Below are 16586 nucleotides of genomic sequence, written 5' to 3' on the forward strand. Positions count from 1 at the left end.
AGAAAAAATGTTCAATGTTTAAAAAGGAGTGCGGATCAGATCAGTTTCTCCTACAATTCCGATCCACACATATGGAATCCAGCCTTGTATGTGTAGATCAGGATCGTGGTTGACACCCTAATTGCTTCCGCAAAGATACTAGTCATCTTGCTTGATATTGCTTGCTTTTGTGTGGGTATGTATTATAGCACTTTAAATCACTCTCCATGATAGCAACTATAGCGTTCACAAGACGTAAGTAAACAGTAGGTTTGGTTATTGACCATGCATGATCACTAATGTGAGTGAGAGAATGGATCCTCTACACATATTTATCAGGTGCCAACTTCTGTCCTTTTATTTTATTTATATATATATATATATATACCTATTTTCATAGTGGTGTCAAACCAGTCAGTTTGGGTCGATTTCGATGAGATTTAGTTGGTTTCCCTCAATTTAGGGTCCCACTATTGTTAATCTGTTCAAGTAATCGAACCTCATAGGCTAAGCATGGTCCCATGTATAAACTGTCAATTGAATACCAATCATTAGTTAGACTGCAAATTATCAGGCTAAACTGGCCTTAGATAGGTTTATTGATCCATTTATCTCTAAAGAAGCAATTACTTGAAGGTTTCGACTTTCAAAGGGCTATATAATCAAGACAATAGTACAAATATAAAGCATAATAATGGTGTACAAATTGAACACTTGACTAATTCAAAAGGACTCGACAATGAAGGTTTAACCATTTAGGTTGATTAATCAAATTCATCATAACAATAGTAATTCAGCAATAGTAGTGCTTAACTGGTCACCTAGGGGGTCGGGTTGAGTTGGGCTCTCAGGTGGTTACTCCTAAGGGTGTCAATCGGTTTGGTTTTGATTATTTGGTTCGATTTTGATTTGATTCCGAATGATGATAAGGTGGATCAAAACCAAATCTAGAACTGACTTGGTGCCATATTCAGATACTCAAGCCAATTCAATTCGGCTAAGTTTGGTTTCAGTTCTAATTCGGTTATGATTTGCAGTTTTAATTCGATTTTGTACCTCAATTTAAATTCGGTTATGAAAACGGATATCCTTAGTCCCGATCGAGCTGGACCCTCATATTGGGAATGATTGAATATTATTTGGCCTACGCTTGAGCCCGATTTGTTTAATAAATGATTCAAACCTATCTTAGATTTTTTAAATTGCACGAACTTGTGCGAGCCTAAGTTGACACCCCAACCTCTTAATTCTTTACTTCTAAAATGACTCAGAGTGTGACAAGCATTGATACCTGAGTTGTACATAGAGGTTGAATTCTCTGCATGGATGTACATGTGAGATCCAATATTTATCCCACTTCCTATCATTTAAAGGATGAAACAGGTTTTACCAAATAAAAATAACAGAGGATTTTTATTCGATAATGATTCTATGATAAGTGGTTTGGTTAGAAAAAAGGAAGGGTGAGCTAAGGAGACTTACTATCATGGCATGAGAAATCATGGCGAGTCATGCTAATACCAAAACAGATACCGGCGAAAAACAGGATAAAAGTCGTTTGTTTTTCTCATCCTTGTTTTTCTTGTGTTTTGCTAGTTGCAGAACACGACACGTGTCCTCCTTTAAATCTGCGGTTGAGATTGTTTTGGTTGGTCTGTTGTTACTAAATCCAGTTTAGATCAATGGATGACTCGAACCATATTGAGTGGAACCGGTTCTGACAAACAACTCATAACTAGGTTTGAATTCAAAATCCCTAAAAGGAGATTTCTCAATCAAGAGGAAGGACCCAGACGACGTATCATTGCTGCAGTCCGACGATCTTGACCTGACTTTGACAGCTGGGTTTCATAGCAAGAGAGTAGCGGCTGGGCTTAGCGGGATGAATTTTCATCATCGTTGCCAGGAGAAGCGGCGACCGTCAACTCCGTCCATGAATTCGGAGGAATCTATGACGACTAGCTTTGACAGTGAAGATCATCACACGGGAGGCGGCGAACGGAAGCTTCTCAACTTGTTCGTTTGAAACTTTTTTGAACGAGAAAGAGAAGAGACGTTTTAGAACTCAAGGATGCGTCGATATGTTGTCCTGTAATGTTTATTTTATTATTCCCTTCAATCTTTTAGGTGGAGTTACGCCTGGTTGTTTTGGGGAAACCGGTGAGGTTTTGGGGCTATCTTTGGCAAATGATTTCTCTTTCTCCATACTTGTTTGAGTGAGATGAGAGAAAGGGAAAGATGAATATGCCTGTGATAATTCAATCTCCCCTTTATTTTTAGCTAATTAATAATTATGAGTTATGACTTATAACTTACGGCGGCAATAAGAATAGATAATATACAAATGCTCTAATCTTTATGGATCCATGGAAATTTCTCTTCCCTTTGCCCTTTTAATGATTAATAGATCGCTTCTGAACTGGGTTCTTGAGAGAGAGAGAGAGAGAGAGAGACAGAGAGAGAGAGGTTGTGGTGGTGGTGGTGGTGCGACGCCAAAGGGAGGGAAGGGAAGAGAGGCATGTGGAGTTGGAAAAGGAATCTGGGCAGTGGGGACACCGGAGTTACTGCGGGATTGGCGTGTGGAGGGTGGAGGGGGTGTGGGTATGAGAAACCTTCGCAGAGCAACCCACGAGCTTCGTGAGTAGAGCAGCAGAAGAAACCTTATACCCTAATCTTCACAAGAGAGAGACAACTAAACCCCTTTGTGAGCTTTCACCTTGATCGGAAGCAGCAGAAGAAACCACCGCTAGGGTTTCTCTTGCTACATTGAGAAGGGTGAGAGAAAGAATCGTGAGCGGTGGTTTCTTCCTACAAGAGAGACGCTACAAAGGGGTGAGAGACAGAGAGAGAATCGTGAAATGGCAAACTTCTATGAACAAACAAGGGTTCCGGATTGAGAAATCTCCTTTAGGGATTTTGAATTCAAACCTGTTATGAGTTGTTTGTCAGAACCGGTTCCACTCAATATGGTTCGAGTCATCCATTGATCTAAACTGGATTTAGTAACAACAGACCAACCAAAACAATCTCAACCGCAGATTTAAAGGAGGATACGTGTCGTGTTCTGCAGCTAGCAAAACACATCAAAACAGGGATAAGGCAAAACAGACGATTTTTATCCAACCCAATAATGGGTAATCATGTAATTTTTTCTTTAACTTAATGAGTTATTGAATGATTTAAAAAAAAAAAATTTATAGGCCATAAGTTTCATGATGACAGAGTGAAAAATCTCACCAATGAAATGATGGGCCCACATTTGGCGGAGAGAGAGAGACATTGTGGACTCCCTGACTCATGTGAGAGGGCATGGAATGGAATCTAAGCTCTAGCATTATAGAAGATCTTTTTCTCAAACTTAAAATATAGGTATATTCCATGGACTTATTTTTTTTTTCCCCAATAATCCATATTCCATGTATCACAAGTCACAAAAAATAGTGTGGAAATGACTAGGTTTATTGGTTAAAAGTTATGTAAGATTATTTATGTACTATACTATGTGGAAAAGACTATGTTTGTAAGCAAGAAAGTTACAAATATACATTATAACCAGATCATATTTATTCCCCAAACCAACCCAACCCAACCCCTAAAGAATGATGTACGTGTCACTTAGGAAGAGTGTCTAGAAATATAATTTTATAAGAAACTCTGACCTTACCTCACATCAATTTCATATATCAACTCAATGGGTAAACTCGGAAATCCACCTAAAACCATGCTACATTACACTAAGCCCCAAATGGCTCGTCTTTGAAGATCGGGCAGTTTCGTCTCGTCTCCTCTCGCTCACTAGAAATGACAAAGGTGTGGTTTCAAACAGTTGCAAGAAAACGCAAGCTCCCAACTTCCCATCGAAGAATTTATCCATATAATGACAAGCCCCCTTACAGCAAGCAACGTTTCCGCAAGACTAACGGGTGATAGTAGGCATGCCAAGACTTGACATTGCAAAGGCAATCTCAATATATTATGTAGAATAAAGATAAGTTAACTTTTAAGTTGTGATCGTCGAGGAATGTAAACGGATTGGATATAGATCAAATTCGGATTGGATGTGTTTAGATCCGGATATTTCTATATCAGATACGGATATCTCTAAACGAATATGGATCAAATTCAAATTGGATGTGTTTGGACCTAGATATTTCTATATCAGATACGGACAACTCTAAATAAATATTGATGTGGAATGATTTTGGATTTTCAACTATCTCTTTACGTTTTTAACTTTTAGACCATCTCGATTGCAAACAAACTATCTTGCCTTTATATAATATTTTATGTCAACGCCATTGGCTGTGTGTGACTTCAACAAACTAATAAAACAAAATATTTTGTTAGCTTGACAGAATTGAGTAGAACAAGGAATGAAAAAGAACCTGAAGGTGCCAGGAAAAAAAAATTGATCTCTACTGATTTAATAAAAAATAATGTCATTTGTTATTCTTCCACAAACTATAAATAGGTCTGATGGGTTGGAATTTAAATGAATTGGTTCGGTTTATATTCAATTTGATTTTGGTTGAATCCAATAGAGTGCTAGTGTGAATCAAAATCAAACTGAAGGTATAAACTTTGAAACCCAACATGCTTGATTTGGTTCAATTTCTATGTATTCAATTCTATGCAGTCATATTCAGTTCTATAGGGATTCTACCTAATTAGATTGATTCGGCTTGAAAAATTAGTTGTTAAAAAAGTTTTACTGAAAAATTTCTCACACTCCCCTATATTTACTCAAACTTACCAATTCGGAATTTTTTTCCTGACTCCCTAAAAAGAGTATACTTTTACCTCTCCTTCCCTCCAAACATTTTTTTCTTCTGATTACTTCTTTTTCTTTTCCTTCTTCCTTTTTTTTTTTTATCATATTATAAGTGGGACCCATGTTCTTTTTCTTACTTCCAAGTTCTTCTTCTTCATGTTCCTACTCCACGGAGCCATCCTCTGCCATAGAACACTGCAAATCAACGCATTTGATTTTACATTTGTTTTTTTCCCCTCTTCCCATTCCTTTTTAGTAGAAAAATTGATAATGAAGTAGTAAATTGATTCTTTTTTTACTTTATCATCAATTCGTCATTCTGGATTGTCAAACAATTGATTTCACCTTGGAGCAAAATATCCATTCGTGTTCAGCCATATATTCAACTTCAATATCCAAAACAACTAAAAAATGTATTTTTCAAATTTGGTTTACATTATGGATACGACTTCCTAATATACATTATGGATACTGACTTCCTAATATTTTCTTTTTCTTCTTTGGTTTGCATTATGGATACGACTTCCTAATGTTGTCTTCTTCTTCTTCTTCTTCTTCTTCTTCTTTTTGGTCACCCCACTTTAAATTAATTGGTTTTAAGATGGAAAGCCTTAACATGATATCAGAATGGATACATTGGGCCTTCTTGATGAGTCCTTCACCACCCATGAAGACAACGCCCATAAGAAAGCATGCACGCAAGGCAGAATATTGAGATTATCCGACATATTCTATGAAAGAAGAAGTGGGTCTCACCTTTTTTGTTAAGAAAGTGAAATAAACAACAATTGTAGATCAGGAGTTTTTTTTTTTTTTTTTTAAATGATCAATTGGTTGACATGGGGAAAAGATGGGTAGGCATAGGGAACACCATTTGCTTCGAGAGACTTCCCTTATTAAAATCATAATGGAGGGTTTCCCACACGGCCAATGTGGAAAGGATTTTTTCACATCACACTACTTGTGGCATGAAGAATAGTATCATTCACATAAGACCCATATGGTTAGGATAGAAGAGAGAAAACAATAAAAAAAAAATCATGTAAAAGGGCTATGACAGTTTTCCCTTAAAATATTCGTAAAACATTTATACTCTGATGTTTGGAGAAGGATTTTGGACAGAAATACCACTTCATCCATGTTAATTGGATGCTTTAATTGAACTCTTAGAATAATAAATGTCATTATTAACTCTTGTCCCTCATATATACGAAAATTTGAAATTTCTTTTCTCTGTTCAACCAGTGGGAGGGTCAAATCCTATTTTAAGACTCTCTTCACCGGGGGTGAATGGAAACTCAGTCCTTCTATATCTCCATCACATGTGTCAATGTTAGCATCATACACAAAAGTAATCATTAAAATTGCAAACATTGGAAGACGTTGTATTAGTATTCCCAAGACTTTCTATGGATGCCTATCACTCTGGAGAGGAACCGTGCGAGGGGAGAGCAACATCATTGTGAATTTGTGGGCACGCTAGATTCTCTTTTATTTTATTTATTTATTTTTTTTTTGAGAAATTAAGGTATAGGTGTGATAACTTAAGCATTAATGTTTGAAGTGCAAGGTGACTCGATTTGATGATTGGCCTTAGAATTGGGCTGAATTAGATTTGGCCTCCAGAATTGGAGCCAAACTTTTGTTATTCACAGAATACTCCGGACTTTATTGTAAGGCCATAGTTGAGAACTAGAATTGAAACCAAGCATCCACATAAAACACCCAACAAAATCCAACTAAACTAAAACATCGAGCAAAATATTTCTGCCACTCAACCATTAATTTCTTAATTCACTGAAATTCAGGAATTTGAAGTCACTACATTCACATCACAACAAAGACCCCGATCCCGTAAGTCTCCCTAACCTCTCTCTCGAAGCTTTCGCCTTATTTAAGAATTAACCACAATGCATAATCCTGAGAGACTAACCAAATGGAACTTTGGAGTATTTGCACTGTAAAAGATTTTGGCAGAGGCATTGGAGTTCTTGTAGCGGATGTGATCCAATGGACAAGAAGTTAACGGCAGTATCTGCATTTGAAAATAACTACAGAAAGTACCACTAGTAATTTGGTAACTTAAAAATCCTCTGCAGCGTGGCTGTGAAGATCCCATGCCTGGGGTGCATGCAAGATCCTCACTGCCACTCACCACAGAGGACTAGAACCGGACACCGAATTTGCACACAAACCTTCACTAAAGAAGGGCCAAGGGTTATGAACACCACAAATTCAAATTAAGAATGACAAGGTAGGCAGAAAATTGCAGACAATCTAGATTTTAGCAAAATTGAAAAGCTTTCCCCACCCGCCAGCCCTCTCTTTTTTTTATCGACGAATTGCTAAGCATTAAACTTTACAATTTTACATGGAAGGGATCATTTAGATATAATTAAAAAACAATGACCAAGATCCCTTCATTCTCCACTCAAAAAATGAATTATTTACACCTAGTTATAGCCTCTCTCACATCTTCAGCCATTAAAAATAAAACCTCATATTAAAGTGACTAAGAGCCCAGTACACAACATAAATGCTCATGAACCAATCTCCCCCTCCTCCACATCTCCATTCAAGACTGACTCTTCATCTTCTTCCATATAATCATCCTTCATAAATAGGCCTAATCGTTCCAAGGCATTCCCATGGTAACCTCCCTCCAATGATCCAAGCATGACCTCAAACCCATCTGCAATGACACCGCCCAAAGCTTCATGGTCGAGCTGATTCAGAAGAGAATATCCACCAAACATCTCAAGGTCTTTCAGAATCTCTTGATTCTCGTTGATTTCAACCGTCTTCTCCATCTGGATCAAAGAAAAAAGATGGATCAATAAAAAAGCCCATCTGTAATCAAACCCACAACTTTTCAAATGATGCTATGAAGACTACCTTCTGTAATGCAATCCGTGCAGCTTCTCTTTCCCTTTCCCGTTGCATTTTCAATTCAGCTTCAGCCCTCAGACGAGATTCCACTTCAGCAGCTCTAATCTGGGCTTCAAGCCTTGCTTTTTCTGTTATTCATCATTGAAGGACAAGTTAGAAGAAGATGAAAGGACGAGAAAAACAATCATAAGTGAACCCATTTACTTGAACATTCTATATTTCCTAAAAGCAGTACATTAATTAGAAAAAAAAAAAATAGAATGCCCACAAAAATGTGAATCAGATCCACAAAATTCAAGCAAATACAACACAGAATAAGCAGAAAGCAAGCTGTAGTGGCATTGGGTGTTTGTGTCCGTGTTAGTGCATGGCTTCTTTGCTTAAATGTGCATGCGCCACTACCAGTGAATTCTCTTCTCTTCATAGTTAGTGGGTTCTCTCTATTTTCAGCAATGAAATCGAGGTGAAGTGACCATTCTTTCTTAATATACAGAGACCGTATGGATTTTAAATCCGTCAAATTTCAAAGCCAAATTCATTCATATGAACCACCATGTATTTATCTTTTTTTTTTATATATTTCAAGTCTAGAGAACAAAATTAACCTATTAGTTGTATCATGTGTAGTAATGTTTTGGGGCAGAAGCTGACCACTTCAGACGTAATGATGTGGAAAACATATCCACAGAATCTGAAATTCCAACTAAGCCTCCACGGGCTGTGAAGGAAACTGAAACCCTTGAGAAATATACCATCAGAAAGATAGTAAAGATGACATGTATTCTCACAAGCTTCAATCCTGGACGGACATGTGCAAGCCAAGTAAACCACATCCAGCTAAACTATCAAAGTACAATATGGCATATCAGCTCAATTATCCAGACCAAGTATTACTTAGCTCAGGCTGGGAAAGAAAGCACTAGTTTATCCACATCAAGTGTACGCCTAGCATGGTCAATCACCAATACATATTTAGGAAGTGTAATGTCTATAGTTGAAACCCAAAACCCACCAATACATACGGATGTTTAGGAAGTGTAATGTCTATAGTTGAAACCCCAAACCACCCACCACCCACCCCCCCCCCAAAATAATAATATATATATATTTCAAAACGAAAAAAAAAGAGTTTCATTGAGATCACCTTCACGCTGTTTCCTTTCCAATCTCTCCCTGTCCTGTTGCATCTTTGCCGGATCAGCTTTCTCACCCTTAACAATTTGAGAAGAATCAGAATAGAAGAAAAAGTTTTGACATCAAACCCACCACATCCATATAAATCACAAAAGATGGGATGAACGTTTACATGGTTTAGGAGTGTCTTGTGTTGTGCTTTCAGGATAGTGTCAGCAAAGCGGCTCTTCAACCTAGCAGCACGAAGAGCCTTGCTTGGTGACATTTGCCCATCATAAAGGGGATCCTCGTTCTCTGCATCACATAAAAGAAACACAGAAGCTATAAGAATGAAGAAATTGTCAGAAGACAAGCAAGCAATACTAAACAGCCTAACACAAACTAACCTTCTCCAGAAGCAGCAACCCCAGAAGGAGTAAGAGGGAGAGAAATCATCTGAACATTTTCTTCATCCACAGTACTCACAGCCCCTATATATCATGTCAAATAAAATAACAGTAGTAAGAAAATAATGTAAATAAGTCAAGAAGCAGACTTCCAAAGCTGCATCATAATTTTCTCACCATCAGAATCAGGATCTGACTTGCTTGTACGGGTGTTTGCTCTGTCATTTGTCACACAACCCTATAATTGAATGTAATTCTTGAGTTACATTTCACAGAATATGCAACCATAAATTTGGTTCCAAAGAACCAAACACTCGAGCATATGAAGATAAGAAACATACTGGGTTGAGCACACCATCATGAAATGTTCGATTATCTCTCCCTGATGACCTGTCCGAATCAATATCTGAAGCAAAAAAATAGATGAAAGGGAAACAATATCAATGTGTGTAAATATTGACTTCAGTGTATGTAATTCCTTCATATAATCTTTGACGGAAATTGATAGAGAAGAAAGCTCGACTAACCACTAAAGGAAGCTTGGGCCAACTCATTGTGGCCACCACATGAACTACTTGCACAAGCACCAGGGCTCATGTGCAGCTTGACATTGGCAGGATTACATGAATGTCTAGTATCATTTCCTGAATCCATGTTACATTTCACCAATTAATTCATACACAGAGCCATAGAGCAGAGAATCAGAGATAACCCCATCACATCATACCTTTATCAAATCCCTTCTTTAAAGAGTCATGTCCACAATGATTTGTCAACCCACCAGACCGCACCTGAAATAAAGAGAATCTTTGCACTTCAAAATCCAGGCCAAAAGAGCAAAAGGATAAAAGGGAACCATTTAGATGATCAAGCAAATGTCAAACAATAAGGTTGAGAAACAGAAGGGATTCTGCCTTTCTTACTTCAGCCAATCTCAGGTCAAGACAATTCTTCAAGATTCTGTGAAATTCCCATGCTGTCTCATCATCAAACGCATCAATGTCCACTTCAATTCTTTCTTCATTTTGACCAATCAGACGAAGTTTCCGAAGAAAATCAAGCAAGGGCATAGGAATTTTCCCCTTTGTCATTTCCATAAGATCCTTTCTCAGCTTCTGCCTTTCTGCAGACGACATCAATCTCCTTGGTAATGGATTTACAGATGAGGCAGATGTTTTCTGACAACTTCTTGCATTGGGGACTTTCTTAGGTTTCTTGTTGGAAATAGACTGCGGCTCAACCTTTGTACTTTCACCACTCCATTTTGCTTCAAGGGACTTCCATCTCAAATTAAAGGTGCTGTTAAGTTCTTTGGCCATGAGATGAACATCATTGGAAGGCGGATTGTATAACATGGCATTAGAAAATGTCAGCCTCACATCAGCTGCAAATTCTTGAGTGCTCAAGTAGAACTTCTTCTGCAGTTTGGACTTTATTGTACCCAAGTCCATGGGTTTGGATATGATTGAGAAATAATCCGGGATATTTAATGCCACTGGATCAACTGGTTGACTAAAAACCCAACCAGATGGATGTGTCATAAGCTTCTTCAGAATGCTAGAACACTGCTGCATCACAGAAATGTCCATTTTCCTTTTCTTTCCCACTTGACCATCCAACATTCTTGAAGGTCGTTTATTGGAACACGGCATAGCAGCTTCCACCTTAGATTCAACTGTTACTATATCATCAGCACAACTTTCTGAGTTTTTGGATAGTTCATCCCTATATGATTTCCTCTGCTGTTTTCCAGAAGTAATCTGATTGCTTTCAACAACCAACAACAACTGCTGTTCAGATTCAGATGATACTTTCAAATGGTCTGCTTCAATTCTTTCAGTTGCAAATCTAACATGGGCAAGTTCACTCCTCAATTTCTTCTTCAAGGCCAGCTTTTCAGCACCAAGCATTGTGGAGAGCTGAAAGATTTGAAGTGGTGCCTCCTCTAAATTTATACACCAATGTTCAGAAACCATGACCAAGAGACTCAGATGACACACACCCTACAACTCAGATATTCCGAGTAGAGATCAAAGCCAAGCTAACTCAGTCAAATTGCCAATCCTGTTTTCCATTGCCACACAACAACAAAAGCATAAGCCCAAAGAGAAGGAATAAGCAAAATGATAACTCTACATTTGCCCCAGAAACAACCAACATCCATAAAGTGTGCAAGAACCCAATGAATCAACATCATGCACCAGATTTTGCTTCTCATACGAAATACAACCACAAAAACACTTTGCACTGCAATAGAACTAATTACAAGACATTAGAGTACTTAGTACCCCGTTCCAACTTACAACAGCTGGAATATACAAGTCCAACCATTTCCCCTATCTACTAAACATAGAAAAAGGTAATTTTATACAGAACACAGTATAAATGACAAAAGAATTTACCATTCAACAGATTCATGGAGTGTAGAAAAGTACATTTCTACAGTACCAGAGGATGGAAAAGTTCTTTCTTTTATATGTGCTCTAAAATTTGCATTAGAGCCAAATCCTGCGACTGTAGCAGGTTTCTGGAAACCACAAAATAACATTTTTCTTCATAGGCGCAAATTTATAAATCCTTAATCAATGTAATGTTTCTAGGATCACAAAAGTAACAACTTCAGTATGTTTCCAGGATTACCAAAACAACAAAAAAAAAAATTTTATCAACTATGATATTATTAATTTGGTTACATAAAGTGTGTCTAACAAAACAGACAACAGTTCAAACATCTCTGAAGCCCCATCTATCGTTTTTCCACTAGAGGAGATCATACAAAATAATAGTTGTAATATGCAAGTTCTACATAATAATTATCGCAGGATGCCTACTCTTACATTGCACTTATATACTCCTAAAATAACTTGGAAGCAAACCATCTCCATCAACTCAAACCATGAATGCACAGAGATAAAAGAGACTTTCAGGCAGGGGCAGGGATTTCCAAACTTCAATATCTTGAAGATACATTTATCCAAGTTGTTGATCTGTTTCAAAGAACTTGAAATATTTAACATCACAAAATTTATACTCCAGAAACTTTTCCCTCTTAACTGCAGTCCAGGTCTCCTTCAAAATCCAAAACCTTATATGATGGGAAGCTGCTGGGGGAGGGGGGATGGAAAGAGCACGCAGTATGTTTCAGAAGGGGAAGAAGAAATGGTAAAACCTCACCCTGCACCTATCACACGTGCATAGTGGAGCAGCAATCAAGAAACCACCTCTATATCCATTTGCTTTTGCTTCTGAGATTCATGCCTACTTCTCTGGGTTGGTATTGTTAGCATAAGAATTTGTCTGTCACCAGTGACAATAATGAATTTACATGGAGCAAACACCACTCACAGTTTTGGAAAGTACCAATGAAGCTGTTAGCTTGCAGCCTGCAAGCCATCTTTTGCAGTTTTGAAAGGCATAAAGTCCCATTCTTTATCAAAACTCTCCAATACTTCTCCAAGTTGTTTGCCTCGAGTGGAAAAAAATTCATTATATTCTCTCTATTTTATGTTGCACATTGTCTCTTTAACTTCGGCTACTCTGTCTTTAAATATTCACCATTTCACATTGCATATACCTACTGCACAATCTTGTTAAACTCCATATGTTCTCCATAAGAAACCATGTCCGTATATAAAAAGCAACCACTTTCAAAACCTTATTCCTTCACTGGAAATTACAGAATAAAATTTATACCATCAACCCTTTAGTCAACCAGCAAACTAAACTCCAACCCCTCCCATTACATACTTGCCTCTGCTCTAATTTAATCATCACAGTTCAATCAATGGATTATAACCAAAAGGTATTTGGATTTCCTAAACCCAATGCTGCATCAGTAAGCTCCTTGGACTATCAATTGTGCTCCCCGACCCCATGGACCATCTTCGCATCATCAAACTCGATTTTAATCTGTGTTGTTTTGCAGTGACTGTAAAGTTTAGGCATTGAAAGAAGTCCTTGGTATATTTTGAGAACAGTAAATTTTGGCTTCTCAGGTCCCTGGGAATGAGAAACGAAGAGGGAACTCCGATTGCTACTCTATCATATAGGCTCAGTGTCCTCATCCATTGGAAGAGACTACTCCACAACAACCAAATTGTTCAAGGGTCCAGGCTTCCCCCATAACTCTTTAGACTTCTTTTGGCTTTTACGCTCAGTGAGGTTTGATACGGAAATAGCATAAAATCATTAAACCACTAATAAAGACCAAATCCCAGAAAGAACAAAAAAATCGAATACTAAAATTCATCAAAACAAGATAATTACAAGAACGAAGGAGATCCATAATAACCTAAACTAATCGAGGCCCGAAAAATCTACTAAGAGTGGGAGCGAGAGATGAGAGAGACACTGAGTGACTGCGGGAGAGACCAAAATCGAACCATGGACTAATGAAATCCGAAAAAAGGGAAACCACAACATAAAAACCTTAAAAACAGACCCAATGCAGAACCATCCTGTATATACAAGAAAACAGTAATGACGAACAGATTCAAACATCGGAAAACAACTCCAAACTTCAGGTTTTACAAAACAAAAAACCATTGCTCCAGCAGAGGCGGGGTTTAAGGAATTAGGGTTTGAGGAAGAGAGCTCACACCAAATCCTTTATATACAAGAAAACAGTAACGACGAACAGATTCAAACACCATAAAACAACTTCGAATTTCACGTTTTACTAAAGAAAAAACAGTGATTCAGCAAAGACGGTGCTAAGGAAATAGGGTTTGAGGAACAGAAGAACTTACACCAAATCCAAGTAGTACCGCGTGCAGAACTTGAACGATCCTCAGTAGCTCATCACACCTTCAAGATAAAAATAAAATAAAACTCTGAGATTCAAGAACAGAAAGAGAGAGGGGGCTCTGCCCCTCGCTCCTCCTTCGCAAGTCCAAAACGCTGCTGCTGTAGAAGAAGAACTTCTAGAGAATGAGCAGAGAATAGAGAGACAGAGACAAAACCTTAACCTCAAGAAAGTCGGGGGTTTTAGTATTCACTGACCAGTGAGCAGTGCCCGCGAGTGTGTTAATAATATCTAGGGTTTCTTTTTCCTTTCGATTTTAACCTTTTCCCCTCTCTCTCTCTCTCTCTCCCCCAGCGAGAGAAGCGCCGTACAATGCGCGTTTTCTATTACGAACGGTAGGGATTTCATCTACATGGGGAACCCACTATAAGGGGAAAATCGATCCGTTTAATAAGACTCGTGCGTTGTCTTGAAAGTCCTAAAGTAACAACGGCAAAACGCGTTAAAACTGAAAAGTAATAATATAATAATACGGGGTAAGAGTCGGAAAAATCTTCTGTGATTCCAAACGCGTCCTCAGTACTGACGTGGACTTAAGCAGACGTCACGTTTTCACGTAGTTAAGTCACGTTCGGGTGATTCGAACGTTAGGGAATTGGACACAGCTGTAGCCTTGTAAGTGAACGCATACACATACTGGATAGGAATGACCCGATGCATTCAAGGCTCTGACACGTGACAACTCACTCTGTCGTAAGAGCTGATTTGATTGCAAGGGGAAGGGAAACTGAAAGGAAAATTGTGGATTTTTTTTTTTAATAAAGGAATCATTAATCAAAATGATAGTATAAAAGGAGTGTTTAAATAATACCTTTATTGATGTATTTAGATTTTGATATATTTATTTAATTATATATTGTATATATTTAAAAACATTTAATGCAGTTTTTCAATAAGAAAAAATCTATCATTTTACATATGAATTGCTTTTTTTTTTTAAGAAACATAGAGAACACATTAAATTATTTCCAATTTTTTAAAACCCCCTTTTTACTGTTATATTAATTTACTTGTGGATTTCAATTGAATTTCATGTGTGTAGATCATGATTGAACGATAATGGTTTCGTACAAAAAATTGATCCATCTTTATATCTTATGGGGTGTCAATAAAAAAATTCATTTATCAAAAAAAAATTATCCCTTGTACTTTTAAGATATAATTCTATTTTAATTAGAAATCCAAGGGATTTAGATGTAAAGTGAATTGAAATTTAGTAATTAAATATAGAATGATGTTGGAATCAGTGACAAATCCATGTAGAGTAAGTTTCTTTATTATATTTGAAAATTTTACTACCCCACTCATCTTATTTTTCCTTGCAATCAAATAGAGTCAAGGAAAGAAATTGAATTTTCTTTTCATCATGGTAAGGAGATAATTTTTTCAACCATGGAATCTCATCCTTTAGTGAACCTAGAAAAGATATTTCAAACTTTTATTGATAGAGGATAGAAATTGATAATGTGACTCAATGTTGCATTAAATAAGTCCAATTATAATATCAAATCAACATAGATGAAGAGATTCCCTCTCAACCTGGTGATAATAGCCTTAAGCTTAAAAAACATTCCATTACCATTGAAAGAAAATATATATATATATATATAGAAAAAACTCTTTTATGTTGGCAGCAAATATAAGCTTGTCCATGCATTCCATTATTTTTGGTTTATATGGGCACCTAACATTGGTTGATTGTTTCAACAAACAAAAAAAAAAAAACATTGGCTGATTGAATATTTGATACTAATTATAACACTAGTGCTTACACATGTGTTGAATTTAGATCATTACAAAAGGATAATAATAATAATAATAATAATAATAATAATAATAATAATAATAATAATAATAATCACAACTCCACTAGTTGGCTCAACAAGCATATAATTTTTGCAAATATTTATAGCCATCAACCGAAAACCATAGAGCAACAAATTAAAGGATAAAAATTGATGAAACTAATAAGGTATATGATAGCAGATATATATTTATGTATTGTATGATCAACTATGTAATCATTGCAAGATATCAAAATTTTGATTAGTTTTGAAACCAAAATACTTACCATTAGAGCATCAACTTAGGTTGAAATCCTCAAGTCTCTTTACAACATTTGTTTCAATAAGACTAGCTAGGCAATTAAAATGATAAAAAACATTCAACCATCTATAAGAGATAGTAACAACTTTTGTTCACAATCCATGTGTGTTTTCCAAAGAGCATCCTCATGAAATGTTTTGGAAGGTGTATAGTACTCCTCACATCTTCAACATTTGTAGACAATGTCATGATTTAGATGTGCTATATGATTTATTCATAATGCATGCACTTTGTTAAGCCCCTACAAGGCTTTGTGTCTTCTGTAAAATATAAAGTAATGACAAGAGATCGATAACTAGTTGTGTAGCACATGTACCAATGTGGGAGTTAATGAGACAGTGCACACATGCATCAACAATGATAGAGTTCTGTGATTTTATCGAAGCTAGAGTAGTAATTTCACATCCTATTATGTATGGCATAGGGTCCACATGACCAGTTAGCATTCTTTTCACCATAAAATAAAATAAAATTTACATGCTAAACAACTTTGTATTTCCAATTTATAAATTCATGG

At 36.8% G+C, this 16586-nt stretch overlaps 1 protein-coding gene across 1 annotated transcript; it reads right to left on the reverse strand.

Moving 5' to 3' along the window:
• Positions 1-7142: 7142 nt before the first annotated feature.
• LOC122064198 (transcription factor GTE9-like) lies at positions 7143-14120 on the reverse strand. Its single transcript, XM_042627925.1, has 11 exons — positions 13908-14120; positions 10083-11223; positions 9887-9950; positions 9687-9803; positions 9501-9565; positions 9337-9397; positions 9160-9243; positions 8946-9067; positions 8784-8850; positions 7646-7767; positions 7143-7560 (listed from the first exon to the last, which is right to left on the reverse strand). The coding sequence occupies exons 2-11, from the start codon at positions 11133-11135 to the stop codon at positions 7291-7293; spliced, it is 2025 nt and encodes a 674-aa protein (XP_042483859.1). The 5' UTR covers positions 11136-11223; positions 13908-14120; the 3' UTR covers positions 7143-7290.
• Between the last annotated feature and the right edge of the window lie 2466 nt (positions 14121-16586).

This window comes from Macadamia integrifolia, unplaced genomic scaffold (genome assembly GCF_013358625.1).
Source record: "Macadamia integrifolia cultivar HAES 741 unplaced genomic scaffold, SCU_Mint_v3 scaffold155, whole genome shotgun sequence".
NCBI lineage: Eukaryota > Viridiplantae > Streptophyta > Magnoliopsida > Proteales > Proteaceae > Macadamia > Macadamia integrifolia.

What these genes read in the sequence shown, in the direction of transcription:
- LOC122064198 (XM_042627925.1), bottom strand. Translation starts at nt 11,135, where the DNA reads ATGGTTTCTGAACATTGGTGTATAAATTTAGAGGAGGCACCACTTCAA. An exon ending in ATGATGGTGTGCTCAACCCA is followed by an intron (nt 9,398 to 9,500) that starts GTATGTTTCTTA and finishes ATTCAATTATAG; the next exon opens with GGTTGTGTGACAAATGACAG. An exon ending in GGAAAGGAAACAGCGTGAAG is followed by an intron (nt 7,768 to 8,783) that starts GTGATCTCAATG and finishes GATGAATAACAG; the next exon opens with AAAAAGCAAGGCTTGAAGCC.